The sequence below is a fragment of the Eublepharis macularius genome, chromosome 4, assembly GCF_028583425.1.
Source record: "Eublepharis macularius isolate TG4126 chromosome 4, MPM_Emac_v1.0, whole genome shotgun sequence".
Lineage (NCBI taxonomy): Eukaryota > Metazoa > Chordata > Lepidosauria > Squamata > Eublepharidae > Eublepharis > Eublepharis macularius.
Genome location: NC_072793.1, coordinates 30,405,202 through 30,433,151, shown reverse-complemented (window position 1 = coordinate 30,433,151; position 27,950 = coordinate 30,405,202). Strand labels below are relative to the sequence as shown.

General features: G+C 44.9%; 1 protein-coding gene across 2 annotated transcripts; it reads left to right on the top strand.

Annotated features, from left to right (window-relative positions):
- Positions 1–129: 129 nt before the first annotated feature.
- On the top strand, positions 130–27,950 carry LOC129328636 (uncharacterized). 2 transcript variants are annotated; one of them, XM_054977827.1, is made up of 5 exons: positions 130–997; positions 7,113–7,231; positions 15,005–15,106; positions 17,112–17,276; positions 27,047–27,950. In XM_054977827.1, exons 1-5 carry the CDS (start codon positions 910–912, stop codon positions 27,191–27,193), a joined length of 621 nt encoding a protein of 206 aa, XP_054833802.1. In that variant the 5' UTR covers positions 130–909; the 3' UTR covers positions 27,194–27,950. The 2 variants fall into 2 exon arrangements, with proteins under 2 accessions (XP_054833802.1, XP_054833801.1); XM_054977826.1 differs by having other exon boundaries at positions 7,110–7,231.

The window sequence follows — 27,950 nt, the reverse complement described above, 5'->3', positions numbered from 1 at the left end:
AGTCAACAGCCAATCAGGAGCGAAAACTGGGCTATTGGAGCAGGAAGGAGAGCGAGGGTGCAAAGATCTCCCGGTGAGGCTGGTGATAGCCGTGCGGCTGGAAAGTGAAGGGGTTCCTTTGATAGCGCCTAGTCCGGTCTGATCTTGTCTGTCAAATCCCAGCCCTGGCTGATCCTTGCGCACCGGTCCTCCTTTGATGGCGCTGGAATATGTGGCACGTGGAAGGGCATAGTGAGCCTGGCTGTGCATGAGGTGCCGGAGGGGGCAAACCAGGCCCGGAAGGTTTCTAAAAGCAAGAGGCTGCGTCGAGGCGCGGGGAGTGGAGGTGATCCGAAACTAGAGGTTTCTTCAGATTTCTATAGGACGGACCCTATGAGGAGCGGAGGTGGGGTACAGCCGGAGCAAAACCTGCGGAATCATCTCGGACCAGTCCAGCCAGCCATTCCAGGCACGGTCACCTTTGGTACAGCTTGCCCTTTGTAGGAGAAAAAAAGAGGGGGAGAAAGTAGCTGCTGTTTATTCCAGAAGCGACCGAAGAGATTTTAGGACAAGCTCTTGCAAGGTAATCCGCTAATGCAACGAACGGCGAGCGGAATTCATCAGGCAACAACAGGTTAAACTGGGGAGGAGAGCTTTCCAAATCCAATCTCAATAGAAAACAGAAGCCAAAAAAAATTTCCAGCCGTTATTAGGACTCCTGGCAGGATCTGATCAAGAAAAGGAGAAGGCAAAAACCAACCTTGCGTGAAGGGCCTCTGTGGTGGGGGGGCAAACGTTGACTGGGTCCTGCAACTGGCTGGCCAGGGCAGGAGACACAGCTTCAAGGAGACGGGGTCAGGTCGACCTGGCAGGGCTTCTGGCTTATGGAGCTGCCACAGTAGAGGAGAGTTCAAAACAGACACCCCCGAGATGTCGGAGCCCAGCGAGGCACCATCACATGCGCCCACTGCCAGTGTTCCCATGGACAGCAATGTAGTGGCCATTATCATAGCGACCAGTGAGTACTTGCATGCCTACCTCTCTTTCTTAAACCACAGCTGATTCCGCACACGTTGGATAATGCACTTTCAATGCACTTTATCAATCGTTTGAGGTGGATTTTTTGTTCCGCACACAAAAAAATCCGTTCCAAATGATATATAAAGAGGATTGGAAGTGCATTATCCAACATGTGCGGAATCACCATAAATTGGGTTGGGGGATCCTCTCGGAACCAGATTGCCTGCAGAAAACACCCCCGTCTCTCCCCCTTCCCACCCCTCTTCAACCTGATTTGTTCTAAAGTTAAGGCACTTCAGAGGAGATGCTATTTCTCTGTATATACACAGGTTTTGCACCTGAACTTCTGAGGGCTGGAAATGCTGGCGATTTCCTCAATGTGGGCAATAAACCCAATTCTTAGAAACTGATATCCACAAGCCCTGGGCAGAGCCTCCGCTAAGCATTGATTCAGGCAATTGTAGATTCTGTAAATTACTGGTACATGGTGTTCAGCCATAAGGGATGTGGAGTGATCTGGGATTTCCTGCTAGGAACAGAACTCGAGAAGCATCATTGCTCTGGGCCTGGAACAAACATCACCACCCACAATTGTACCCCATATAAGTTTCCGAAGTAACTGCTTTTTTTAAAAAAAATCTGTTTTATTTCTGAAATGACATAAACCATATTGTAATAATAGACTTATACCCCGGGCCACCCCTCCCCAGGCTATTGCCCCCATTACTTCTTCTTCCCAGTACTTGGGTCCTGGCTAGGGATGTTGGATTAAAGCATGTCTGCATGGGACTTACTTATGCTTCCCATTTGGTGTCCTTCTGTAGTCCACAATGACCCGCAATTCCCCCGGTCTTTTGTTTAGGTTATTGAGGCGAATTAGCATGAGGTTGTGTGTGGGAGCAAGTTGCTGGCAAGATCTGGCTATGCAGGCTCAGTGCTTCTGGCTTCCGTTCACAACCCATATAGACATCCCTTTAGAACCATAAGGAGGAAAACAGAGCGGCATCCCATTCCAGGACAGGGACACCTTTGTGCATGTGTCTGTGCCTCTTCCCTAGCTCCTTTACTTCAGTTATTTTAGGAAGACGTTCAATAGATAATATTACAGACTGAATAATACATCAGATCAGATCATTGTGTTCTGGTACAGAAGTATACAAGTGAGATCCATAGCACTGTTTTTGTCTGATGAAGATTTCTTCTCAGAAGCCTCCAGAGAATGAGTTTCCATACCTTTTTGTTAGGAAGAAGATGCAGCATCCTCTGTAGAAGTAGAATATGGATTTGAACCCCGATTTTTATTCAGGACAAAGGTCATGGCCTAGATCGGAAATTATCATTTTGGGAGTGTTGGCATCAGAGTATAAAACAAAACTGGCATTCTCTGTATTGGGGAAGCAATATTTTTTTTAAATTTTAATTGATGAAATGAGCGAATCGGTTTTGGGTTTCCAAGCCCTTCCCAAAATTTTTTTTTGTAATGTGTATTTAGCGCTACAACTTTTCCATATTAACACCAGAAATGTTGATTAAGAATAAGACAGAAGAAGTTCAACATAGATGCGAAGCTCTTTTTACTCACTTCCTACTTCCATGGCTGAAGGCAAATTTCCTCCTGCTAACTGAACATATTTATTTATTTATAGTCTGCCTGAATTGTTCCATTATGATTTGATGTAAGGATATAAATTAATTCACTGCATACATGATTCCTGATTGAGTATGCCTTAACCAAGATGTGTTTTGAAAACACAAAACATTAATATGTTTTTTCTCTGATTTAAGACAGTAAATAAAATTGTCTCACAAAGCATATTCTTTAGCATTAGCTTCTAAACTCCCTTTTTCAAAATGCCCAAACCTCACACAACAGAAGGACAATATTCAAACTAATTTCTCTGGAGTAATCAGATCAGTGGAACTACAGGGAAATGAATGATTAGTTTGAGGCCTGCAGCCATGTTAGAACCTTTCAGGTAGCTTTTACAAAAACAACCAGATTAAAATCAAAGTCTTCACTCTCTGGTGAATTAAGGGAATATTACCTTCTAGCATTCACAGATGGAGAAACTGGAGACGTGACAAAGTAGAGATTAAAGTCACGATCCAAAACCGAACCTATTAAAGTCAACAGGACTGTTCTGAAGTAAGGAAAATCATGGGAATGGAAACGTTTTGCATTTCGTAACAGTTTGCAACAGCTCATTATTTTCACTGAATTTGATAGCGGCCGAATATCATCAGCACTGTGACATTTGTGGTGTGCTTGCCTCTTGCTAAGCACTACAGAGAACAAAATAAAGGTAGGCCCTGCCCACCGGCTCACAATCTAAGAAAATAGGACACAAAGAACAGAGGCAAAGCAGGAATTAAGAAAGAGAGAAAGCCACTAAGGGAAAACCTGGGGGAAGTAGGTCTGTGTTTTATTTAAAGATACAAACACAATTGCCAGTTAGAGATTGGGTGGCGATCCAGCGCAGAGATATGTTCCAATGGGAAAACAGTAATTGTAGCTTTGAAATTTAAGTCAGAGAATTTGACCATTTTTATCAAATTCCTGCCAATAATCAGAGCACGCCAAGTTTCGTGACTCAACGAAGGCTTCCTTCTGGGGTTGGGGGTAAACCATGTGTCCAGGCTGCACCAATTTAGACCTCACACGCCCAAAGCATTTCACAGACATAAACAGGAACATGCTTGTAATGCTCCAGTTCTTATACCAAAGATCAGTGCCTGACTTCTGGATGTGCATTCCCATCATTGGTCTGGGTTCATTCACACTACCAACAATCAAAATATACCCCAGGGGCTGCAGCATATGAAATGTCAGGCCGGGTGTTGAATGCAGCCTTAGGGTTCAGGAGCAGGTATTACCTCTAGAGTCTCTATGGCCACTTCCGAGATTTAAATTCCAGGGACCCTGAAGTAAGCAAATTAATCACTGAAGAATGACAATGAGCAGTCCTCACGACTGTTTTTAATTTGGCATTCCCCCGAAAGCAAAAGTAGGAACGAGATAGGGACAGGGATGTGAGATGGACTGTTCCTGGTTGACCGAATAGTTGAAATGTTTGAAACTGCTGATGGGGGCACTCTAATCCACCTAGAATCTCAGTGAGAAAGGTGGAAAATAAAACAAAATAAATGTGATTATTCATACAAAAATGCCCCGCTTATAGAAAACTGGATATCAGAGAGAGAGAATCTAGCTGAGCCTTCTGCCCTGTACTAGTTTTCAGCAAACAGAGATTTTTTTTTTCTTCTGAATGGGGGAGCTTTACATTATGTGATTCCCCCACCTGCAGTCTGAAGTGGTACAGCTCAGAGAGAGGTCAATCTCCTCAATGAGAACTAGATCCTAGTGATGCTTGTATGGAATGAAATATTTAAAGCCTCTGCCAGTATTTGATGTAACATGGGCCAGTTGTGGCTGGGCTGTAAACCTCCGTACCATACCTGACTGACCTAAGACCTGTACTTTCCATCTTTCCCAGCTGTGACCCACCGAACTTCCACCTCTGTGGAGACTTTTCTAACATATTTCCCACTGTCACCCCAATTGTTTTTTTAAAGTAAGAAGTCCTAATTCCATAATAAAACAAGGCCAGAAAGTACCTGTTCATTTTTTTCAGTCCACGTCATCTGGATTTCCCTGTTTCAGAATCTCAGTCTGGATGGTTTTGGTACAAAATAGTAAAGAGTCTAGTAGCACCTTTATGACTAACCAACTTTATTGTAGCATAAGCTTTCAAGAACCACAGCTCTCTTCGTCAGATACAAAAATCACTGCAGCTGGACTGGATGGTACTTGAAATCAACCAGTCTGACCTCACTGCACTGAACCTTGTTTACCCAAACCTTTCTCTTCTAAGGGCATTCCCTGGTATCAATATTGCAGGCAACTATCCTTATCCCTTTCTGTCATTACAGAGAGATCCTTGTCTCTGTAAAAATTGCCTGTAGATGTGCAACTGATCAGTTGTATACAGCAAACAAGCTTTTACAACAATACTTCCCACCCCTCACAATGGTAGGCATTCAGATTGATGGGTAGGCTTGGGTAATATCTGGAGAAACTAGCAACAGCTGCTTAGTCATCCCAGGAAAACCATGTCTGGAAAGGATCGAAGGGTTTGTTCAAATGATCCAGATTAGATTGTGCTGCAGTCAAAGATAGAGTTACCAAGGTGCACTCCTCCAGAGGTCCCATAAGAGAAGGAAGAGTTGCCAAAAAAAAGGCTAAACCCAAATAAGTTTTGGATCATACACACAAGGAAGGACTACCCCCACCCCTGACTGAGTACTCGTAGACTGAGAACAGGCAGATTTCTTCTAGAACTTGATGGGCACGAACCAAAATTCATGACGAACCCGGCCAGTTTGTGGTTCGCGAACCAGAGGTTCATCAGATCCCATTTCTGACGAGCTGCCACAAACTTTAGGCTGGTTTGTTTGGTTCGTTTTTTGGTTCATCACTGCAGACAGCCTGGTGCCGATCAATCAGTTTCCTAGGCAACAGGGGATGGATTTCCTGCAGACCTTCTGCTGATCCAGAAGTGACGGTTTTCTGACCTGGATGTGATATTTTCACTAACTAAATGAACCAGTTCGTGAACTGGGGTGGGTGGGGGGCAGGCTCGTGAAAGTTCGTGGTTTGTGAAATTTGACAAACCACGAACCACATGGTTTGTTTTTTTCTGGTTCGTGCCCATCTCTATTCCTGAATAGGAAATATTTTCATTTGCCTCTTATCAGTGGTGTATCCTATTCCTTAGTGAATGTTGGCCCATCTCTTAAGGTGTGAGAGGAAGATGATAAAATCCCAGAATCTCAGACGCAAATTAAATATTACAGGAAGATACATGGGCATCACCAATCCACCACCACTCCGTATTTTCCCAGTAATTTGAAACTGCAGAAATGTGTGATGTTGCATCAGTGCTCCCCCGCCCCTCCCCAACAGCAGCTAATGAATTGGAGACACTTAGAGAAGAAAATACCTTCTTGTCAGGTGCTACTGAAGCCAGTCCAAGGCAGAAGTGGGATCAGAAGTTTGTTCTTAACTCTCTTTTCGGCTACTACCTCCCCCCAAAATCTGGAAGAACTCTAAACCCCGCCCTTTTGACATCCTGGCATAGCTTATGCCTGTCCCTGAAAAGCAGCCTCTCTTTCCATTGTATTTAATGACAATTTTTTGTAATTCAAAAGGTTGCTGGTTTCTAAGCCTACAAACAACTAGCTATTCAAATATGTATCCGTATCTGTTTTTTTCTACTCAAGATGGTACAGAACACTTGTTCTGTGAAGTTAATTTTTTACTCATCAAGCAACATAGATTAGTTTAATACAACTTTCAGATGAGTCCACAAGTCACTAGATTACAAGTATGTTTATTTGTTTATTTACTTCATTTATCTCCCCACTTTTCTTCCCAATGGAAATCCAAAGCAGCTTACATTGTTCTCCTGTCTTCCATTTTATCCTCACGATCAAGTCTCAGAGTGTGTAAGGCTGGCCCAGGATCACCCAGAAAGCTTCCATGTCAGAACGGGGATTCAAACCTGGGTCTCCCAGATCCTAGTCCAGTGGGAAGGAGGGTGGAGCTTTTGTGGTAGCTTTTTGCAACTGGTAATTGATATTTTCAGTCTTCCAAGGGATCCTGCATTAGATGCCCAATGCTGCCGTTTGCCACTTATGGTTCAGTTCTGCTGCTCCTAGCTTGCAGCAGACATTGCTACAGTGCCACAACATGTGCCTCAGAGCCAAGCTACAAGTGACGCCTGACACAGGTTGGACACTTGTCAGCTTCCCTCAAGTTTTGATGGGAAATGTAGGCGTCCTGGTTTTACAGCTTGGCTCTCCATAACAGCTGCAAGACCAGGACGCCTACATTTCCCATCAAAACTTGAGGGAAGCTGACAAGTGTCCAACCTGTGTGAGGTGTCACTTGTAGCTTGGCTCATAGTACTCTCTGTCCTGCTCTCTCTGGGTTTAAACTCCCTTTCGGTTGCCCCGTACGACTGAGATTTCAGCAAAGACAGTGAGCTTGGCGCTATTTCAAGGCTTCCCATTAACCTGCCTTCTATTTCCTTTTTCCTCTTCTTTGGTAGCAGTTTCTTCTTCCGTGTTCATCGTGGCCATTTTGGTGCTGCTGCTGCTTTTGTATCACCGAGACCCTCTGTGCTGCCAGTTTCTGTGCTCCTGCCGCTTCTTCCAGAATCCCAGCCAATATGTAAGTCTCTCTTCTGCCCTTGACCAGGAGTTTTATCCATCTGCTTTGCCTGATCCTCTCACCCCCACTCTCAAACCTGGAGAAGCAGCATTATTTCTTTGTGCTTTGCTTGGATTGAAAGACAACCACAGTTGCGCCCACCGTGCGCCTTTTGCAGGGTCCCTTTGCATGGCGTGTTTGCACCGAACGGCCGCCGTTTGCTATCCCTTGTTGGAAAGCTGCTCGGAGGCTATTTGTGGTTCTCTCCTGCTGGCGTATAGTCTTGTGCCCCAAGGAACTCTGAACCTCCCTGCTTATTCCCTACTCTGTCGACAAACAAAGCCCTTTCACCTGAGCCGGTCCCCAACCGGTAGCTTTTGAGCAAGGATTGTCCTGTCAGGGGGTCCATTGTCCAAGTGTGAGAGCTGGGACAAGGTAGCACTTCGAAGTGACTTCTGTTACCAGGGCAATGATGGGCTCCCTCTGGGCAAAAAAGAGCCAAGTCCCTCCCTGCCTCTCTGGCACTCTTTTTCCAAGCCAGGCCTCCTTCCTTTCGCAGGGATGGAGCACAGCAGGGAACGCTACTGTAAGGCACTGGGTAAATACAGACAATGCCACTTTCCGTTGCTGGTATCCCGGCAACCGGTATTATACTTTCCACAGCTCATGAACTGGGAACAGGCAGAAAGGGAACATTTCCCCCCTGGTTCCCCCTCCCTTCCTCTCTCATACATGCTTTCTCAGGGCTAACGTTTGTTTTCAAGCAACAGGAGAGGAGGAGGAGCTGGAATAAGGGGAGGGGGCAACTTCACCTGAATTCCCCAACATCCCCCACAAAAGACCCCAACTTGAATCTGTGTTGATTGTGTTCGGTGTGGCTGCTGCTCCTGTAGGAGGAAATATACCCTTTGTTAATGTATATGTGTTCTTAAATATGTACAAGTGCAGAGGTGTCCATTGAGTAGCAAAGACTGACTTTCAGATGAATTTATTTAGATCAGTGATACTCAGTCAGTGGCTCATGAATCCCATGTTTGAGCGGGGGTTGTCCTGTCAGGGGGTCCATTATCCAAGTGTGAGAGCTGGGACAAGGTATCACTTCAGAGTGACTCCTATCACCATGGGAGGGCCAGTTTGGTGTAGTGGTTAAGAGTGCGGGACTCTAATCTGGAGAGCCGGGTTTGATTCCCCCCCCCTCTTCCACTTGAAACCAGCTCTTTCAGCCCTGCCCACCTCACAGGGTGTTTTGTTGTAGGGATAATAATAACACTGAGAGATCTCTGTCTTTCGGTGCTACACCTCTGAAGATGCCAGTCACAGCTGCTGGCGAAATGTCAGGAACTACAATGCCAAGACCACGGCGATATAGCCCGGAAAATCCACAACAACCAATAATAACATACTTTGTAAACCTCTCTGAGTGGGCATTAAGTTGTCCTGAAGGGTGGTATATAAATTGAATGTTGTTGTTGTTGTTGTTGTTGTTGCTGTTGTTATGTGGCTCTTTGGCATGCTACTTGTGGCTTTCCCCCAGTATGACACCCTTCCCACGTTCCAGGAAAGTGGGGGAGGTTGTTGTTCAGTAGTGCTTGTGGCTGGCAGGTGGTTCCTTCCTTGGAGGGACTGGAAGTCAGGTAAGCTGTGAGCCTTCCTGAGCTGCAGACCTTGTGCCAGGGATGGAAGTAAAGGGCCCAACCTCTCCAACAACCTCCTTCTCTGCAGTCTCTGTATTTCTCATCCCAGCAGTAGGCAATTGCCGAAAGAAGAGCAACCCTACTACAGAGAAAAGAGAGTAAAATCATTCACCACCACCATGGCAGCCACTCCACAAAAGAGCAAGCTGGCCACAGTGGGGTGGTGGTTTTACTCCCCTCACTCCACAGCCAGCTGGGTCTCCTCTGGGCACCTGAGCAATCTCACTGTCACCCAACCTGCTGTGTCTCATGCTGTGGAGAGAGCAGCCCTTCCCTTCTCTCCAAATACACAAGAACTGGTTTGTTCAACAGTGGTGGGGAGACAGCCCTACAAGCTCAGAGACACTCTGGTAGTTTAAAAGGTTATCGTTATATATTTAATACTAGCTTGATACCCATGAAAGTATTTAACTACTTTCCTTTACTTGATTTTTACCTCAGAACACAGAGTTCCACAGCTGACCAATCAGAGAGAGGGGAATGCGAGCCACATTGGATCTTCTAGCCATGTAGTAACCACCAAGGCTGGTTTAGAGATGGCTAGGTGGCCTGCCTGCAGTACATTTCTCTTTAGGACTTGCCCTCAAGTTGCCAGCAATTTTCTAGCAGGCTCCTCTGCTTTTAATAGCTACCTGGTATACAGAAATAAAGCTAGGTTTGTTCCAGTTATGAGAGAGCATATGAAGATGGGTAGCTGTTAAAGGCACAGAAGCCCTGATTGAAAAACGAGCCGGCAACCCTAGCTTGACCTCATGCTAGAATTGCCATCTTTTTCTTGGCTCCTGTTCTTGATCTGTGTACCGAAGGAGGCAATAACTCTTCTCTCCATGCCACGTTAAGTTGCAGCAGCTGATTGTTACGAATCAAGTTGCCCAGGTTGGTTTTCCTTGTTCTCATTTGGCAACCCTGTCTCGTGCCCTGACCCTGATCAATGAGGAAGCAGCAAGAGCCAGGAGAGAAGGAAGTTGCCCAAAGGAGATCCTCTCTGTTCCAGAGACTCCACTTGCTCTCTGGGTGGTGACAGGAAGGGCTGATTCATCCTTCCTCCTAAACAGAATGAGAGTGAGATTATTAAACAGGTTATAAGAAGGAGGAGGGAAGCTGTCAAGGAAAAAGGAGCATAAGGAGCAAGCTTGGCACAGGGATTGTGTCTATTACAATTTAAAACTATTTTTCCTCACTTCTTTCCTATTCAAAACCTTCAGAAAGAATGGAGAGCCAGGCAGCTGTCTCTCAGACCCCAAAAGAAACCACACATGCCAGGCACAAACTGAATGAATGGTACAGGTTGGGGCACCTTAAAAATGAATAGTATCTGTTATCCGATGGCTTTTGAGAAGGCAGCTCTGGCAGATGGCAGCCAAAGGTCAGGATTAGATGGTGTAGGGTAAATGTAGCCGCATGTCAAAAATAGGGCAAAGCCATCGTGTCTGGGTCAAACAATGACATCTGGCATGTCTGTCCCCAAGTTTTCCCACTATAAATAAACTGTAGTCAAGGTATGGGATCTTCCATAATTTGAAAGGAAACCATCATGAATCTGCAAAAGATTTCAGGGTTCACAGAGTATAGTGCACGTAGCTACTTGTTTATCTTAAATTATCTTCAGTCGTGTCACCTTATTCATTGTAAGAGCCATGTTGTTCGGAGTTTTCAGCCTGGTAGAGAAGTCAGGCCTGGAAAAGCCCTTCTGAAGAACACAATCGCCACACCATTATCCCATGGTTGTTACGAGTTTATTGCTTTGTTCCTAAAGATACCCTGTATGTACTCAGAAGAGTTGAATACATTATTTTATCTTGTGACAAGTCCTAATTTTGTATGGAGTCTTACAACATTGAGGGGGACTTAATGGATTGAGTAATTGAGATAATATCATGATTAATCCAAATTCTGTATAGTTAACCACTGACGATTAATTTGAAGTAGCTAGCATCTGTCTCATCCTTGATTTAGCCACAATTCTTAGACGGCAGTTGGGGGAAGCAGTCTTAAGAGCCTTTCTCTGGAAAGTTCTGTATTGCATTTAAAGGTTGAAGGACTACCTCAGTATAACCTCTGCTTTCTCAAGCAACTCCTGATGAAACTTGTCAAAATAAAGCCTTCCACATGTCATGAATGTGGCCAGAGGGACCAAGAATGAAGCCTATCATGGCTGATTTTGTGGCACATATAAACAGTCAACTCAGATCATGTTAAGATGGCTGGGGGGTTTATGACTGTCAAATTCTTACCAGGGGCAGAGGATTCCCCACCCTGGCTCCTGTTTCCCACCACCTCTTCTGGGGGAGAAAAATAGTCTTTAAAAATTTCCATTGGGAGATGGCATGATGTCAGTACCCAGCGGAACTCAGAAGTGAAGTTAGTCCGCTCTAGGAATTGTTGAAAACTCTATGGTTTTACCATAGATTATCTGATGATTCCTAGAGAGACATGGTGTCACTTCTGGTTTCCTCCAGAAGTGACATCACACTATCACTGACAGTACCCTCATGTTTTCACCCATCCCAGTCTCCTGATGGTTGCCATGCCATGCCAGGCAACCTGCAAATGTTTGTAAATGCAGCCATAAGAGTGTGTGTTTTACCCCATGTTTAGTGCTTTCAAATCTTACTTTTTTTATCTTAAGCCAAGTAATCTGATTCTGAGCGTGTGGCAGCATGCTACTAACTGAAACTGGCTCAGCTGCTTAAAGGCCTCCCCCATTGTATTAGTATGGGAAAGTGATCATGTGCAGCCTCTAACCATGTGATGAAACCTGGTGTAGCCATCTCTCCACTTTTCAAAATTTCTGAGTGGTTACTGACTGTGGAACTTGGATACGGCTAACCATATGCTTTCAGGCTATAGTCAGCTCCAGTTCTCTTAAGATATGAGTAGAGATGGGCACGAACCAGAAAAAAAGAACCATGTGATTCGTGGTTTGTCAAATTTCACGAACTTTCACGAACCTACCCCTGGTTCGCAAACTGGCTCATTTGGTTTGTGAAAACATCATATCCAGGTCAGAAAATAATCACTTCCGGGTCAGCAGAAGGTCACTTCTGGGTCAGCAGAAGGTCTGCAAGAAGTCCATCCCCTGTTGCCTAGGAAACTGATTGATTAGCACCAGGCTGTCTGACGAACCAAACGAACCAGCCTAAAGTTCGTGGCAGTTTGTCAGAAATAGGATCTGATGAACCGCTGGTTCGCAAACCACAAACTGGCCTGGTTCATGCTTTTTTAGTTTGTATTTCAGTTCATGCCCATCTCTAGCTATGAGTAACTTTGTGGTAAGCCTTTACATTATTCTGTGGATCCTTCTTATCTGAATGAACCTTGATTCCATGCGTGGGTTAAAATTGCCATTTGATTGTCTGAATGCATAGAGTACAGGTTTTTTTCACATCAACCACATTGCCATGAAGGCTTCTGAAAGTGGGTTGTCAACAAAACATTGGCACACATTGAAAATATTGCTCTATGGGTGGCAACAAAGCCATCAGACTTCTTCGCAGCGCTCCACAGATTGTGGAGCCTTGAGCCATGTGAATCAACACCACATGTCTAGTCATTTTGCAAACAATAAGACCTGAATCTTATTTGCTTGCGGCTCACCTTTCAAATCCCAGATTCAGTTTGCACAGCTGATGGAAGCCAAGTTTGTTATTTTTGCTCATGAAGGGATTAATGGGTAGACAATGGAAACTCTTCAGGCAATTGATATGGTACCTCTTGTTCAGACACCTGTGGAGGTTTATCTGAGAGCAATGGGCATAAACTCCCCATAACAGGAAGAAAGGGGGATAAAAGGAAGGTGAAATGTAAAACTGAGGCGTCAACCTCTTCTAGTCAGTGAAGCTCACATTCACTTTTCACAAGAATGCGAGTAAACCTCCCCTCCCTCCCTGGCCCTGCTCCTGCACGAGCCATTATAGTCTGCTATCCCTTAATGTCTTTTTCCTATTGTATTTTCCCCAATGTCCTCTCATCCTATTGTAGCTCACCTAGAGATATTTTCATCAGAGGAGAACTATTTGGCCTGAAGGCAGATCCTGGCCTGTTTAAGTTCTTCTTTTAACAATGACAACTCATTTTAATTTTTCTTTGGCCTACAATAGCTCAGTGCTACTGGATCAGTGGCAATATATCCTTTGAAGTGAGCAGTCTTTTGGCAGTGTGACCATATTCATCCCCGCAATGAGGTCTCTGTTCTACATTCTTGCAATTACTCAGTCTGTTGTTCCCTCTGTATGGCTCTCGACTCCTTCCTTTTGTGTTTCGGTGCCCTTCTGCAGGTGCCTATTGGTTAATGACTCGCTGAGTTCAAAGGGGATGGAAGTGGAGGTGGGATTCACAGCTGAGATTGTGCACGCACTCTGTTCTGGGGGGGCCACCAGCCAGTGCTGCGTTAGATCTCCATATTATACTCAAAGCACTCCGCTCTAGAGAAAAACACCTGCAGAGATCGGGGATAGAAAGGACCAGTGTTGGGAATTTCTATAGATGATTCACTATTATCTACAACTGGGATGCTTTGATTACTGCTACCGGTGCTGTCACAATCCCTCTGATATGAGCTCACAGCATGGAATATGATAATCATTTTACTGCCACTGCCTATAGTTGTAGTTAAATAACTTAATGACCAGCTGAAGTTCAGCTGTGGCCCTTTATTTTTTCTTTAACATCTTGCCGTTTCTGCCATCATATCATTTGATGATCACACGCACCCTGTAAGCAGTATGGTGCAATAAATAAAAGGTGATAGGTCTTCCTCATGGAAATCACCTTATGGGAACCATATCTGGTGTAACAGGAACCAAGGGTTCCATGAATACCAGTCATCATTGATAAGAAACCACTCTTTGGAAGGCTAAGAGTGCGCTCAAGTGCCATGGAAACATGAAAGAGATGTCCCTTGTTTTATTGCCCAGACATAGCCCCTTGTTTGTACTTCCAAGGTTCTGCTACCCTGCTGCTGATGGGGGTGGTGGTACTGAAATGAAGGTGGAAATGTTTGGAAGCTGCCCCTCCAAGACATTAAAGCCAGTTTGGTGTAGTGGTTAAGAGCGCGGGACTCTAATCTGGAGAGCCAGGTTTGATTTCCCACTCCTCCACTTGAAGCCAGCTGGGTGACCTTGGGCTAGTCACGGCTCTCTGGAGCTCTCTCAGCCCCACCCACCTCACAGGGTGTTTGTTGTTGTGGGGATAATAATAACATACTTTGTAAACTGCTCTAAGTGTGCATTAAATTGTCCGGAAGGGCGGTATATAAATCAAAAGTTATATTATTATTATTGTTATTATTATTATTAAAACATATTTACAACCCTGCCAGATAAGAGAGGTGAGTGAAAGCAGAACTACATTTTTTTAAAAAAATGGTCGCAACATCTCATGTTTGATCCCCCATATTATATACTTCAACTTACTTTGTGTCAAAAGTGTCATTATAATGAGGATTTCCCTCCTGGGGAAGAGGAAGGGAGAGTGGCGAAAAGCCCAGTACAATGACATCAGTGCTCTGATCTGGTTAGGATCAAGCAAAGGCAAACCACCTCTGAATGTCTCTTGCTTTGGAAATCCCTGTTGGGTTACCATAAATCACCTGCACCTTGATGGCATTTTCCACCAAATGACGTTAGGAGATGAGATAAGTTGAACCACAGGTAATATAGAAGAGGAGGGGGAGAAGTTCATGTAGGACTGCCTTTTTGGATGTGTGACAGTCTTCTTTTGTGTGTGTGTAAGATGTCATGTCATGCCAAAAGGAGATAACGTTTAGAGAATCTGGTTATCACAAGCAGATTTCCCATTTTAGAAACCAATAAAATCCTCCTCTAACATCCAGTCTATGTCTTGCTTTCCTTCTTGACATCCATCCAACATATCCTACCCCTGGTTAAACTAGAGAGGCTTCCAAAAAGGCATACGGTGTATGGATGTGCCTGAAGGAAAGAAGAACTTGGAGTTACTGTTTCCATTAGGCAGCTTGTCGCCTTCGTTCTTTGCAGTGCGTCACTTGCCAACATCTTGGCACGTAATCAGTAAGCGCCCCCCCCCGTAGGAACGCTCATTCATATTTTAATTTCCTTCCCTCCCTCTTCACATTATATAGGACTGTCCTCCTCCGTACTTCAGTAGCAACCAGCGATTGGTGGGGCTCCAGTCTGGAACACAACGTTTGGAGAGCGCTGCTGAAAATTCTGGCACTGTACAGGTGGGAGGAGGTCTTTTATGAATGGTATAGAAGATCTATAAGAAGAGTTTGACACGAGTGGGAAGCTAATAAAGCACAAGGGAGAGGGTGTGAGGAGGCTTTGCAAAGGGAGGGTTCACATGGATAGAACTGATGAACTGTTCTGCAGTATTATTAATGAATTGAATTGAGGTATTTGTTGTCAAAGTCTAAAATGCTGCCTATCACTACACTCAGGGCTTTTTTTGTGGGAAAAGAGGTGGTGGAACTCAGTGGGTTGCCCTTGGAGAAAATGGTCACATGGCTGGTGGCCCCCGCCCCCTGATCTCCAGACAGAGCGGAGTTTAGATTGCCCTCTGTCTGGAGATCAGGGGGCGGGGCCACCAGCCATGTGACCATTTTCAAGAGGTTCCGGAACTCCGTTCTCCCACGTTCCCCCTGAAAAAAAGCCCTGACTACACGGGCTTATCTTGGGTCTGCTGACCTTAGGCTGCTCATGGTTAGATGGATACGTTGCCACACAGATCCTCAGATAGTTTTCCAGAATGGATCCCTGACTGTATTTCAAAATACAGGATGCCTTATTAGCCCTACCATTGGAGGTTTTAATGGGATAAGGGTTGGCCTCAGAGTCTGCTTGATAGAAACTGGTTCACCAAAAGCATCCGGAATGGCTTTGCTCTCTTTCAGTCTGGTCGTTGGACAGATGGGATAAAGTAGTTGCATTACCTTATAGACTGGACACATCGGGAAGAAGTAGGTGGGTTCTTCCCTTTTTAGCACAAAAACTGCCAGTGCAAAAATTGGAATTATTCTGAGAAGTTAGGAAAAAACATATATAGTTGCTTACTTTGCTAATGCCACAGCTAACATTAGGAGGGAGTTGGTAATGGCTCTTGAACAATTAGGTTTAATTTTACTGTATGTGTAGGTATCTGATTTTTTATTGCTGCGCATTAACTGGTGTTTAACTGACAACTGATATATGTTGAACCATAAAGAACAGTTTTTATTGACTGAACCTCTTCAGGCTATGGGTGGTGGCGTGCACTGCATGTTTGAATGGCCCCTCTCCTGGGGAAGAATTGCCTGTACATAGAAAACTAGCATGTCAGGTAGAAAGAAGGCTGGCCTGGAATTGCAGAGGAGCATTCAGAAATGTGGTCCCCCACTCTATAGCCTGGCATTGTATAATCCAGGAGTAGTTCACGTGGTGATTCTGCCGCGCGTATAGATCAGCTCTCCCTTTTTTATTTTTTGAATGCATTTTTCTTTGGACGTTTAGAATTCCTTATTAAAACATGATGGCAAATGGCTCGTAAGTGTAAATTGCATGCTTTAGCACTGCACTCACTTGCCCAGATGGCTCTTCTCAGCAGAGAAAATCCTAACTGTTCCTGGTGTTAAGAGAGGAACAGCACGACTCTGACGGAGACACAGCTCCTTCCTCTGTTTTCAGATGGGAGGAGGGCAGTGTGTGCGTGCACACTTTTGAATAAATCAGGGCTTCCAAAGACACAGGGAGTGGAATTTCAGTGCAGTTTATTTTAAGGGAATGGCCCAGCAGCAAAAAAGGCTCCTTACTTTTCTTTCTATAGTGTGTCTGTTGAACAAAGAATATCTAGTATAGCCAGTATGGCAGACATAGGAAAAGATTGCTACTGATGTAGCATTTTATAGCGGCACACCACCAGTGTTTTGCAGTGGGTGTGGCATGCAGAGACAGGCAGGATGCGTGGTACCCTTGTTCTCCATGCAACTTATCTGGTTTTGTAAACCAGATAAGTTTACATATTCAGGATCTAGAACTGTGTGAAACAGCTTTTGAAAGAGAGAGGGCAGGAGGATGACCTTAACCTTGGCTTTGACCTTGAATGACCCCAGTCTCCTGATGTGCCCTGAATGTCCAATGAAGCTGCAACGCCTAGAATGACTGTAATCGTTGAGGGCAGAGCTTGTAAACCCATCCCAGTTAAGCAAGATGACTATCCCAGAACAAGAAAGTGACCTTAGTTTGTGTATCCAGGGGGACGAACTCTTCTGCGTTGGACCCCCCAGCAGCTATCAGCTGCCTCCATGGGAACAGCCACGTCTGCCAAGCTACGAGAGTGTGCGGAAGAAAGATCGGCAGCGGGAGATCCACCAGATGATTGCTGAAAGGTTTGGCTTGTGGGCGGAAGTCTCCCAAGAGGTGAGCAACCATCCGCCAGGCTCTTTTGACTGTCCAGGTGCCCATCCCGCATCATATGAATGCAAAGAATCGTCCCATTTGTCGGGTTCATTGGTAGAACTGGCGGATAGCACTCCTTACTGTGATATTGTAGAACTCTGCTCTCTTTTCAATGGCTTTTTTATCTCTTGGAGAAGGAACATAACGTACCAGGAGGCTCCAGAGCTACTTGTTTATATTCCTTCTGGTTAATGATTCATCAAGTATCTTTGGAAAGGTAGCATTTCTTCTGTCTTCCACAAGAAGCCTAATCAGATGTGGGGGGCAGCCATGGGTCAAGCGCTTGCCTGAATAAGCATTCTGCACATATCCTGGCATGCCTTAAGTGTGTGCCAGCCCTATGTGTGAATGGGCTGAACGTGTGTGGCAAGCATGTTTATATGAGAGGGGGCATGGACTTTTATCCATAGCTGCCGTCACATCCATTTCAGTATGAGCTGTGTCCAAACGGGCTGATTCCCATCAGGATCAAGACAGGAATTAAGATCAGGAGGTCTGGAAAGTACTTGAACTAATTTTTTGTTGTTCAGTTCTTGCTTTTGGCCAGTTCTCCAGCACATGAAGGCTGCAGTCCACAGAATACTTAATTTAAAGAGAACCTAATTGAAACTTTGGAGTTGCCTTATATTGTCCCGTTAGCCTGATCTTGTTGAGCTTGTGGCCACTTTAGGAATTTTCAGGATGAAGAGTGAGTGGGTGCCACCACAAAATGACTGCTATCGAGAGCCAGTCCCCCCAAAATTAAGAGGTTGCAAGCCAAGCATCCACCAACAATGTGGGCAACAACGGGTGCAGCCTGAAGATGCTAAGATGATGCTTCCTGGGTTCTTCTGAAGCACCTCCTGCTCCAATGAAATACAGGGGTGGTTATAATAATAATTACAACAACATTCAATGTATATACCGCCCTTCAGGGCAACTTAACACCCACTCAGAGTGGTTTACAAAGCATATTATTATTATGCCCACAAGAAACACCCTGTGAGGTGGGTGGGGCTGAGAGAGCTCCAAGGTCACCCAGCTGGCTTCAAGTGGAGAAGTGGGGAATCAAACCTGGCTGTCCAGATTAGAGTCCTGCCGCTTTTAACCACTACACCAAACTGGCTCTCAAACTGGCTGGTTGTTTGCTTTGGGGAAGAAATGCTATGTCAAAGAAGCAAATACATGTCAGGAAACCCACTGGCATGGAGCTAGTTAAGTGACCCCCCTCCATGTTGAGGGGGGGGGTCACTCAACTAGCCCCATGCCATCTACTCTGCCTGGCAGCAGCTCTTCCAACCCTTCTATCTAAAATTGAAGGCACTGGGAATGAAGCGTGTGAAATGTATGTCCCACTACTGAGCTGTGGACACTTTCATTTTTTTAAAATTAAAAATGTTTATACATGCAATATATCAAATACCAAAAAAGACACATGCAATAAAAGTTTTAAAAAATTTTATGTAACATCCTAATAAGTAACATCCTAATAACCAAATTGCCCCTTATATTATCTGAAGTCGTTCCCAAATTGAAGACATAACTTCTTAGCCATTTAAATAGAATACCGCAGGAGCCCATGTATCTTCATACCTTTGAGGGGAGAAATTTATCTTAGTCTCAAAAAGAGAGTTATTTGTAAATCTACCCATAACATAGTTGTGCCAAAGTTTCTCTTGAGCTGTGGCCACTTTCACATTGCAAACTTACAGTAACAAGTGGGGAGCTGTTCACATGCGTGTTTCTCATTGCTTCATTGGTGTCTACAATACAGACCTAAATTGGGGAGGAAGCACAACAAAACAGTGAAAGCGATTTAGATTTCCTCCATGTCGGGTTCTCTTTGCCACCTGAAACTGATAGAGTGACGCCACAATCCTGTGCAGGCTAACTCAGAAGTAAGTCCCGCTGTATACAGAGGGCCTTACTCCCAAGTAAGTATGCATAGAATTGCACTGAAAAGCATGCTCCCCTGGCTGTAATCCTTTGGTGTGGTTGAGCGCAATTTGTTTTGCATTGTAGTTTACACATCAAGCCCTGATTGTACACATTGTTGTGGAAATCTTTTTGGTGCCCATGAAACTTGCATGCAGAAAATGTAGTTAGGATTACAACTACAAGAGCAATACAAGAATCTGTTGAGAGAGAGAGAGAGAGAGAGAGAGAGAGAGAGAGAGAATCTTTGTTACAGAAACTTGAAAGTGGCTCGAAGGAGACAATATTGCCTTCATTTGTCCCTCTTTTGTTTCTGTTCACAGACACTGTAGGTTTTCAGAGTGCTGCAAAAATCTGCAAACTCTGTTTGACCAGGAAAAATAACAAGATGAAAGAAACTGGTGTGGATACCCGTGTCTCTATCAAACCAGTCCTTTCGGTTCTCAAAACCCATAGCCATAGCTTGAACTGAATCCTGTTCCAAACAGATTTAAATTTGCCCAGATTTTCAGTTGCCCTTGTATAATGAGAAAGGAGGGGTTGAAAAGGTTTAAATAAATAAATGGCAAAAGCCAAATCATTTTGCCAAATGACATTTCAATCACTGTTAGAGTAGGATACTAGAAATTCCTGAATCAAAAAGCGGAATATAAATGTTTTAACACATAACAGAATTAAAATACTCTGGTTTAAATTCAGCGCAAGGACCCTGTGAGGCCAATCTTTCCAGCTTTCCCCTTGCCTAAGCTGTCCCTTATGAAGCTATGAAAGTTTATTCCTTGAGTTGTGGGACCTGCATGGAGCAAAAGCCATGAAAGTTAGGAAGCTGCAGAGAGGAGGAGGTGGAATGATTCCCTCCTGCCTCTTCCATCAGCAGAGCTATGCTCATGCAAGGGGCAGGAGGGAGCAAGTTTGTCTTCTTCCTCTCCCCACTGCAGGATCCTGACCCACATGGCTGTTACTCTACATGGGTCCCACGGCCCCAGAAATAAACTTCCCCTGGGGACAGAAGAGATTGCTGGGGGAGGAAGACAACTGGAAAGATCGGCAACCATCAGCATCTTCCATTGATGCATTAAAGGGTCCAGCTCCCCAGTAGCGCAACCCAACAGAGAGTTACTCCAGTCTAAGCCCACCAGAGTCATGGGATTCTATTATTACTGGTCTTGGCTCCACACCAGTCTGATTGGGACACGACCAAAATATGAAAAACATTCAAGTATTCAGATCCTTCAGTTGATTCTAATGGCCTTGAATCCCACAGCCAGTGCCAGGCAGCAGTGCCAGTCAGCACTCTTAGCCTCACTTACAGTTTTATACTGGGCACTTAATTGCTTTTCTTCAGATAGGCAAGCCCTCATAACAGCCCACGGTCTAGATAAGGGCAGGCCTGGGGTGGAAAAGCAGAAGCACGTGTTGGAATCCACGTTCTAATTATAGATTTCAGCTCTTTATACTCAGATCACACGCCTGCCCTCAGTCTGTATTCATGGCAGTGGGGGCAATGCCTCCTCCCAAAATGCTGAGATTTATTTTCATTGGCCTCTAAAGACTGAGAGATGTCTGGAGAAAGGAAGGGCTTGATAAGAAGTTTGCCTATTCTAAGACATAAAAGGCAAACCGTGTTCCTGATGACTCACTTCTTATCCTGGCGCAGGGGCACTGAGGAGTCTGCAAGTGCACTTGCGCCAGAATAAGAATTGAGTCATTGGACGGCAGGCCTCTGAGGGGCCGCGGAGCCAGCAGGGAGGCGTAGCACAGGGGAGCTGGGCTGTACCTCCCTGTTGCCACTGCAACCCCCTCAGAAGCCTGCCTGTGGAGCCAGCGGGGAGGCATAGCACAGTGCAGGGCAGCCCCCTCCAGTTTTCTCGCTGCTTCTGCGGTGGCTGTGGGCCACGTTGCGCTTCCCTGTGGGCTCCACAGCCCCTCAAAGGCCTGCCTGCAGAGCTGGCAGAGAGGCGCGGTGTGGGTCTGTCCAGCTGGCAGCCTGCTGCACCCCAGCCTGGCGGTCTGCTGTGGCATGGGATAGCATGGCCTGGCAGTCCATTGCAGTGTGGGGTTGCCCGGGCACCTGGGGCTGCCCAGGCTGCTGCAGTGCGGGGCTGCCCAGCCCGTTGTGGTGTGGCTCAGCCCACCACCCGCCACTAGAGCCCATTGTATTAAATCACAACAGGCTCTGGTGCTAGTAGAAAAATAAGGGATAAGCTCCTAGGATATGGCCAGCTATTAAAATTCTTTAATTAAAGGCCCAAAGAGGACCCCCACACACAAAGCTCCTATATATTGATAATGCTGGACACTTTCACCTGGCCAAAATCAACCCAGCCCCAATCTAGGACAGGGAAGCCAAGGACTATTTTATGTTGTGTGCATTCCATAAATGTATCTTTTAAAATGATCCACTTGTTCACTGTCCACTTACCCACATTTCCTTATGTTCATTGAACATTCCTAGCACAAATTCAAACTTGGCCTAACCCCAGATCAATTTTGAACTGCTAGTTTGGGGTAGGTTCTTTATTTTCTCTAATTTCAACCCTCCATGTCCTTGGACTTTATCAAAACTTACTTTTGACCTTCAGAAACCTATAGTCCTGGTGCTTGATGTCCCCAAGTAACTGTGGCCTTCTGTGGGTTATGGTATTAAGAGTTGTCTGGAGCACATCAGATCTTACCTCAGTAGTCCAGTGATGGGGCTGGGGGCGGGGCAGGGATACTGCCCTTCCCTCGCTGCACAAAACTTGAGCAGGTATAGCTTTTCTTATTCCATCCTTTGAGGCTACACCTGTCTAAATTCTTCCTGCACAATAGTTGAAAAGGTCAGGGAGCCCAGCCTTCTTGCTGTTTGGGTCTGGAGTACCTGATGTCTTTCCACTTCTATTTCTGTTATTTTGTTCTGTGACCTTTGAAGTCTCTCCCAGCCTAATAATTCTCTGATTAATCAGATGACATATCAAGAAATATGGGCAAAGGTTTATTATACTGGAAGCTACACAAATTTTATTGCTCGGTGTCAAAAGTCAGCACACAAAATCACAAGCCATCACTAAAACAAGAATGGTTAGCAATTGATATCCAACAGTGGCTATAAGACTGCTTAAATCTATTCCTTGGTTGAAAGTTATATCATAAAACTAGTATTGGTTCATCTAGGCATACTTTTTTTTGGCTTGGATCACACATGAACACACATGAAGCTGCAGTATGTTGAACCAGACCATCGGTCCACCAGGGTCGTTATTGTCTACCATTTTGACAACCATTTGGAGCCTGTGGATACCTGTGGAACTTTTGACATTGGATGGGAGTGGGGGGAAGCTGCAACAAAAAAATGGCTGCCACCAGAGGCGAAGCCACCCACAAAGTCTCTGGGAGCGAGTTCATGCATAATTCTAATAGTAACTCTTAAACATTTCAAGAAGTTATTCTTAACAGGATGCCTTATGAGCATATTGTTTAGAAATATTTTCTTACCTATACACAGCTTATCTCCAGTCACACAGTGAAGATCCTTGTGCTATGGTAGTGGCTGCTGCCAAAATAACTTTTTAAACATCTGCCCAGCCAGATCTCCAATGGCTAATCAGTAACCCTATTAGGCAAAAGCCCCACCTGGCCCTGATCACTTTTCTGGTCCACTCCAGAAAAGGTGTCTGTGGGAACCCTGGTCTACTCCAAAAGCCAGTGGCTCTCTGGGGGTCTCAGGTAGAGGTCTTTCACGTCACTTCCTACCTGATTTTTTAAACTGGAACGAACCTGGGACCTTCTGCATGACGAACGCCCCACCACTGAGCCAAGGTCTCTTCCTAAAGCAATCCACCAACACGTTTCTGTGTACAGAAGGATTTCCCACTGAGCCTCTCCCAGTATCCTTGAAATGCTGTTCCATGAGTCTCCTGTCTCCCAGGTGTAGCATTTGGGGCTACAACTGGAGGGGGGGGGGAGTCACGCTCTGCTGGTGGAGATCCCTCCGTGGAAGTGCTCTGGTGGATCCTGGCCAGTGTCTGTGCAGCCACTACAAATTTAGCAAGTCCCCACCTACTTAAAAAAAAAAGAGTATAAAAAAAATTATTCAGCTAGCTAACATTTAATTTTATTTTTATTAATGTATAGTCCGCTCTCCCCACTCTCTACCTAAGCGCATCATATAAACGCTCACAATGGCATAGATTTTTCCAATACTGCGGTTTCATGGATGCAAAAGTGTGCAATCAGAATTCGCCGTTTATGCCCCTCTAATGTCCTTCTGTGAACCCAACCACTCCATCTTACCAAGTAGCCCCTGCAGCACAACTTGTGCCTGTTTTGTACTGGAAATGCCTACAAGCTGTGCCAAAGGGCAATGGAAAAGGGTGAGGTAGCTGAGTTAACGGAACCACATTAGTGTTGCATCTTTCATTTCTTACCCAAGACAGTTGCGGGCTTTGGGTTTGTCCATGTAATACTCTTTTCCAGCTGCATGTGAGCATTCTCCATTTATAGACTCACGCACAAAACTGGGTCTCTGGCCACTAGAAAATCCCTGATGGTGGTAGCAGAGAAATTGCAGCTGCCCATGTCAGTGATCACCCAGTTCACAAATTATGATTGCAGACGTGAAAAGTTCTCAAGGAAGGTTAGGACAGTTTGCATGGAGGAAGAAACTGTGTTATGGAACGATTTCTCCTTCCATTCACTGATATTCTGGCAATGGTTTTCCAAGGAGTATTTCCAATAGAAGCTATGTGAAATGAAGGAAGCATACACATGGCATATTATGTGGCAAGCCAAGCTTTGCTAGCAAGTGTACCCTTAGCAAGAAAAGCCTGCCAAACCTGGCTTTGACAAATGTACCTGTATGATACACATTTGTCACATTTACATCTTCCTACATTTCTAGATACAGTTTTTTTTCTAAAATAATTGTATAGTGGAAAATGTGTTAATGTTGTTCACAAAGGGAAGTGGACTAAAGTTTATTGATTGATTTACTTACTTTGTTTGTAGCCCACCTTTCTTGCTGAGATGGATAAGGTGGGTTATAAAAAAATATTTTATTGGATAGGATAAGACATCTAGGAAAATGCAATAGAACTAGGATTACAGAATTAGAAAACAAGGGTTTCTAAGGCATGATATACCATAAACAATGGAGAAAGTGTATTATAAAGGTAGAGGACAGAGCCATGAAAGCAAGATGATACATATAATAAATATTGCAGTAGACTACAATCCTATTTATTCATAAAAGCGCCCTCCTGGACTGTTCAACTGTACTGCAATTCTGATCTCTTTATAAAAATGGCCCCCTAAACATTTCTAGTTTACATATTCTGTAGAATGATAAAAGCTTGAGGAGACTGCCTGCCAGGCAGGCCGTTTCACAAGGTGGAAGCCAACACAGACAGTCAGCATCCTGTGTAGGATGCTTCAGTGGGCACATTTATTGCTATTTTTTCATTATGTTATTTAGAGTTCACCTTTCTCACTGTGACTCAAGGTGGATTGCACAGTGTAAATCAATACAATCAACAGCACCTGACATCCAATAAACAATGCAATAAGATTGGGATTGTAGAAATCTGAAACCAAGCAGAAATCGGAAACAGGGCGGAAACAAATCATTAGCATTAAAATGACACATTAAATGATCCAGATCCAGAGGAGTTAGCCGTCTTAGTCTGTAGTAGCAAAATAGAAGAGTCCAGTAGCACCTTTGAGACTAACCAACTTTTCTGTAGCATGAGCTTTTGAGAATCACAGTTCTCTTCGTCAGATGCATCATGCATCTGACGAAGAGAGCTGCGGTTCTCGAAAGCTTATGCTACAGTAAAGTTGGTTAGTCTTAAAGGTGCTACTGGACTCTTTTCCATTAAAGGATCCAGAAATTACATAGTAGGTTCCTACTTACAGCATGGAGGAAAATGCAGCGAGTGCGGTTTTCATGTCAGCATCCATGTCCCAGAACAAAGAGAAACTCAAAGCAGTCCATTTGGTCCAACTGCTCCTAGCAAAGTCTGTTCTGGTGTAGGGCTCCTTTTAAATGTGTAGTTGGCTAGTTTCAGGTTACACCTTTGGCATGCTGGGACCAAGAAGCAAAAAATATGGAAGCTATCCAGTTGAAAATATAGCAGCCAATAGTTGATCGAATCAATTGTTTAATTTTTTTAAAAAATGAGATTCACATGAGCAAGTTCTTGGGGCAGGAGCCCACCTCCCTCTTTACCAATTGCCCAGCTAATACACTCTCTGGTACTTACAATGCTCTGCTTTCTGATTCAGTGCATTCCAGATTTGCTCTCATAAAAGAACCACTCATGTCAGAAAATGATCCCCGTTTTCCTGAGTGCTCAAATTTCAATTCACCTTCTGCCACAACACTTAAAAGTTCTCATGTGAACCATCTTTTTATGGGAAGGTCACATAGAACTTGGATGAATGCGACTTCCAGGGCTTTTTTCTGGGAAAAGAGGTGGGGGAACTCTCACCCAAGGCAACTCCCGACAGGAGGTGGCACCCCTGTCACTACACATGCACATGTAAAGTGCACGCATATGCTCCTGGGACCATGCAATGACGTCACTTCCAGGAAGTGATGTCATCGTGCACGGTGCAGCCGCCCCACTAGAAGAAAGAGAAAGGAAGGGAAAGAAATAAAGTAAATACATGGAAAGAAGGAAAGAGAAAGGGAGGGAGGAAAGAAAGAAGGAAAGAGGAAGGAAGGAAAGGAAGGAAGGAGACATGGAAAGAAAGAAAGAGAGAAAGAAGGAAAGACATAGAAAGAGAAAGGAAGGGAGGCTTCAGCTGGGAGGGGAGAATGCCCCTCCTCTCAGCTGAAGTTTAAAGCCCGTTTGGGGCTTCCCCCGACTAGCTGAAGAGCAGGGGTTTAAGAGCTCCTTTCCCACAGTTTGCAAGCTGGTCAGGGCCACCTGAATACGTGACTACTTTGCAGAGCTGCCAGAACTCTGTTCCGGAGCATTCCGGCAGAAAAAAAGGCCTGCTTTAATCCATTTCTAACCTCTGCCATGAATGTTTTCACTTATAAACTGGCCAATTGTTCTCCCAAGCTAAAGCAAACATGTAAGTGTTGCTGTAGTCAACCGAGAGTTGCTATACTTCATTGCTGAACAAACCACCAATTGCTCTGAACTGCAGTAACCTCAACAGACCAAGTACCAGCATGATGGGAATTGTTCTCGATCTTCCATATCTGTAATCTGTAGGAAGTTTTGGGAACAGGAAGGAACTGAAAGGACAGTGATTTTGGACAATGAAGTGCAAGATAGACTGAGTGGGGCTAGCGAAGACCAGAAATGGGGTTGGAACTAAATTAAGCGGAACAGAACATTCCCCCCCCCCCCGCTAGCTGAAACCCACTGATATCCATGAAATGCTTTCCCCAGAGAATAGGAAGCCCCGAAGAACAACCAGGGAGGAGGAGAGATTGACAGAAATTGCCACTTAAGTCTGGATCCAACCTCTGGTGTTCCTTTTAAGTGGTGGGACTGCTTCATCGACTGGGTGTCAGATATTCTTTTATAGTGTGGCTTATGCTAATGTTTGACCAGAGTGGCATATTAGAATTGCCTCAGTTTGCTCTGCCCCATCCTAAGCACCCACCAAGGTCTGCACATGGAGCATCATACTTGTGTAAGTGCCTCTCACACAGAGTCTACCATGTCCTTATGCAATGTGCTGATCGACGGTTGGCTGTCGGATGAACCAGCAGAATCCTGATCCCTGCAGCTATATGTCTGAGCAAATGTTTGTGAGGTGATGACACAATCATTCCTGGTTCGAGGTGATATAATGGATTCCTCCTTTCCCCCCCGCTACAGCTACCACCACCCTATGAACAGGCCTTGAGGTATCCTGCAGCTTTATCAGGAACTGGACCGGGTTCAGAGTTGTCAGCCAGACAGAGCTTGCCGGACATGCTCCAAGCCTCGCCCACATTCCAACCTCACAGAAACACATCGGTATAGGCCGAGTCAGTCCCCCTAACTGTCTCTGGGACAGCGGCGTTCGCTACATGGGTTTCCTGTCTACCATGCACTCTGCTAAGCCCTTTTCCCAGTGCGACAGTAGCTGAAAGAAATGCTCTAGAACATTCCAGACAAAACCAGCCATGTTCACGGACTAGCAGTGAGAACAAACAATAGAAGATCTGCACACCCCCAGCTCTCTGGAACCAACAGTGAAAACGGATGGGTAACGGATGAAATGACTCGAAGAATAGAATCTCTTCTTTTGTGAAGTATGAGAGGCTGGGGAAATCTCCCATCTGGAATGGTCTAGATCCAGGGAATCCTGCCAACCAATACAGAGGACTGAATCTTAAGGGTACTTTCCTGCCCTAGGAATAAATAAGCCAAGTACAAATGCTTCAGGAACTTGTCAGCTCCAGTGGGAGTGATACCTTGAACAAAGCCAGTCAGAAGATTGCCACATCATTTTAAAGGGACGGAGCAAAGCTGCCTAACCAAAGAAAATCCTTGGAGGAGCCACAGGCAGTTTCAGTAGAACAAAGAAGAGACACCGCTGCGAGACCCCGAGAGATGGCAAACCTTCCAAGTATTAAATCTCAAAAGGGAGGCATCTCCATTGCCTTGTTGGTTGTCTTCGAACTCTTAATAAGCGACTGGCGCTTTGAGTGACGGAATGAATGTACTTTGCCCTCCAGTTGTATCAATCAATGCAGCCCTACTACTTGAACAAATTCCAGTGCGACTCTCCTCCACT

Excerpts from the sequence above, each read along its gene's own strand:
- LOC129328636 (XM_054977826.1), top strand. The coding sequence starts at position 910 with ATGTCGGAGCCCAGCGAGGCACCATCACATGCGCCCACTGCCAGTGTT. Across the intron at positions 15,107-17,111 it reads AAAATTCTGGCACTGTACAG|GGGGACGAACTCTTCTGCGT; the intron begins GTGGGAGGAGGT and ends TTGTGTATCCAG. Across the intron at positions 17,277-27,046 it reads GGGCGGAAGTCTCCCAAGAG|CTACCACCACCCTATGAACA; the intron begins GTGAGCAACCAT and ends CCCCCGCTACAG.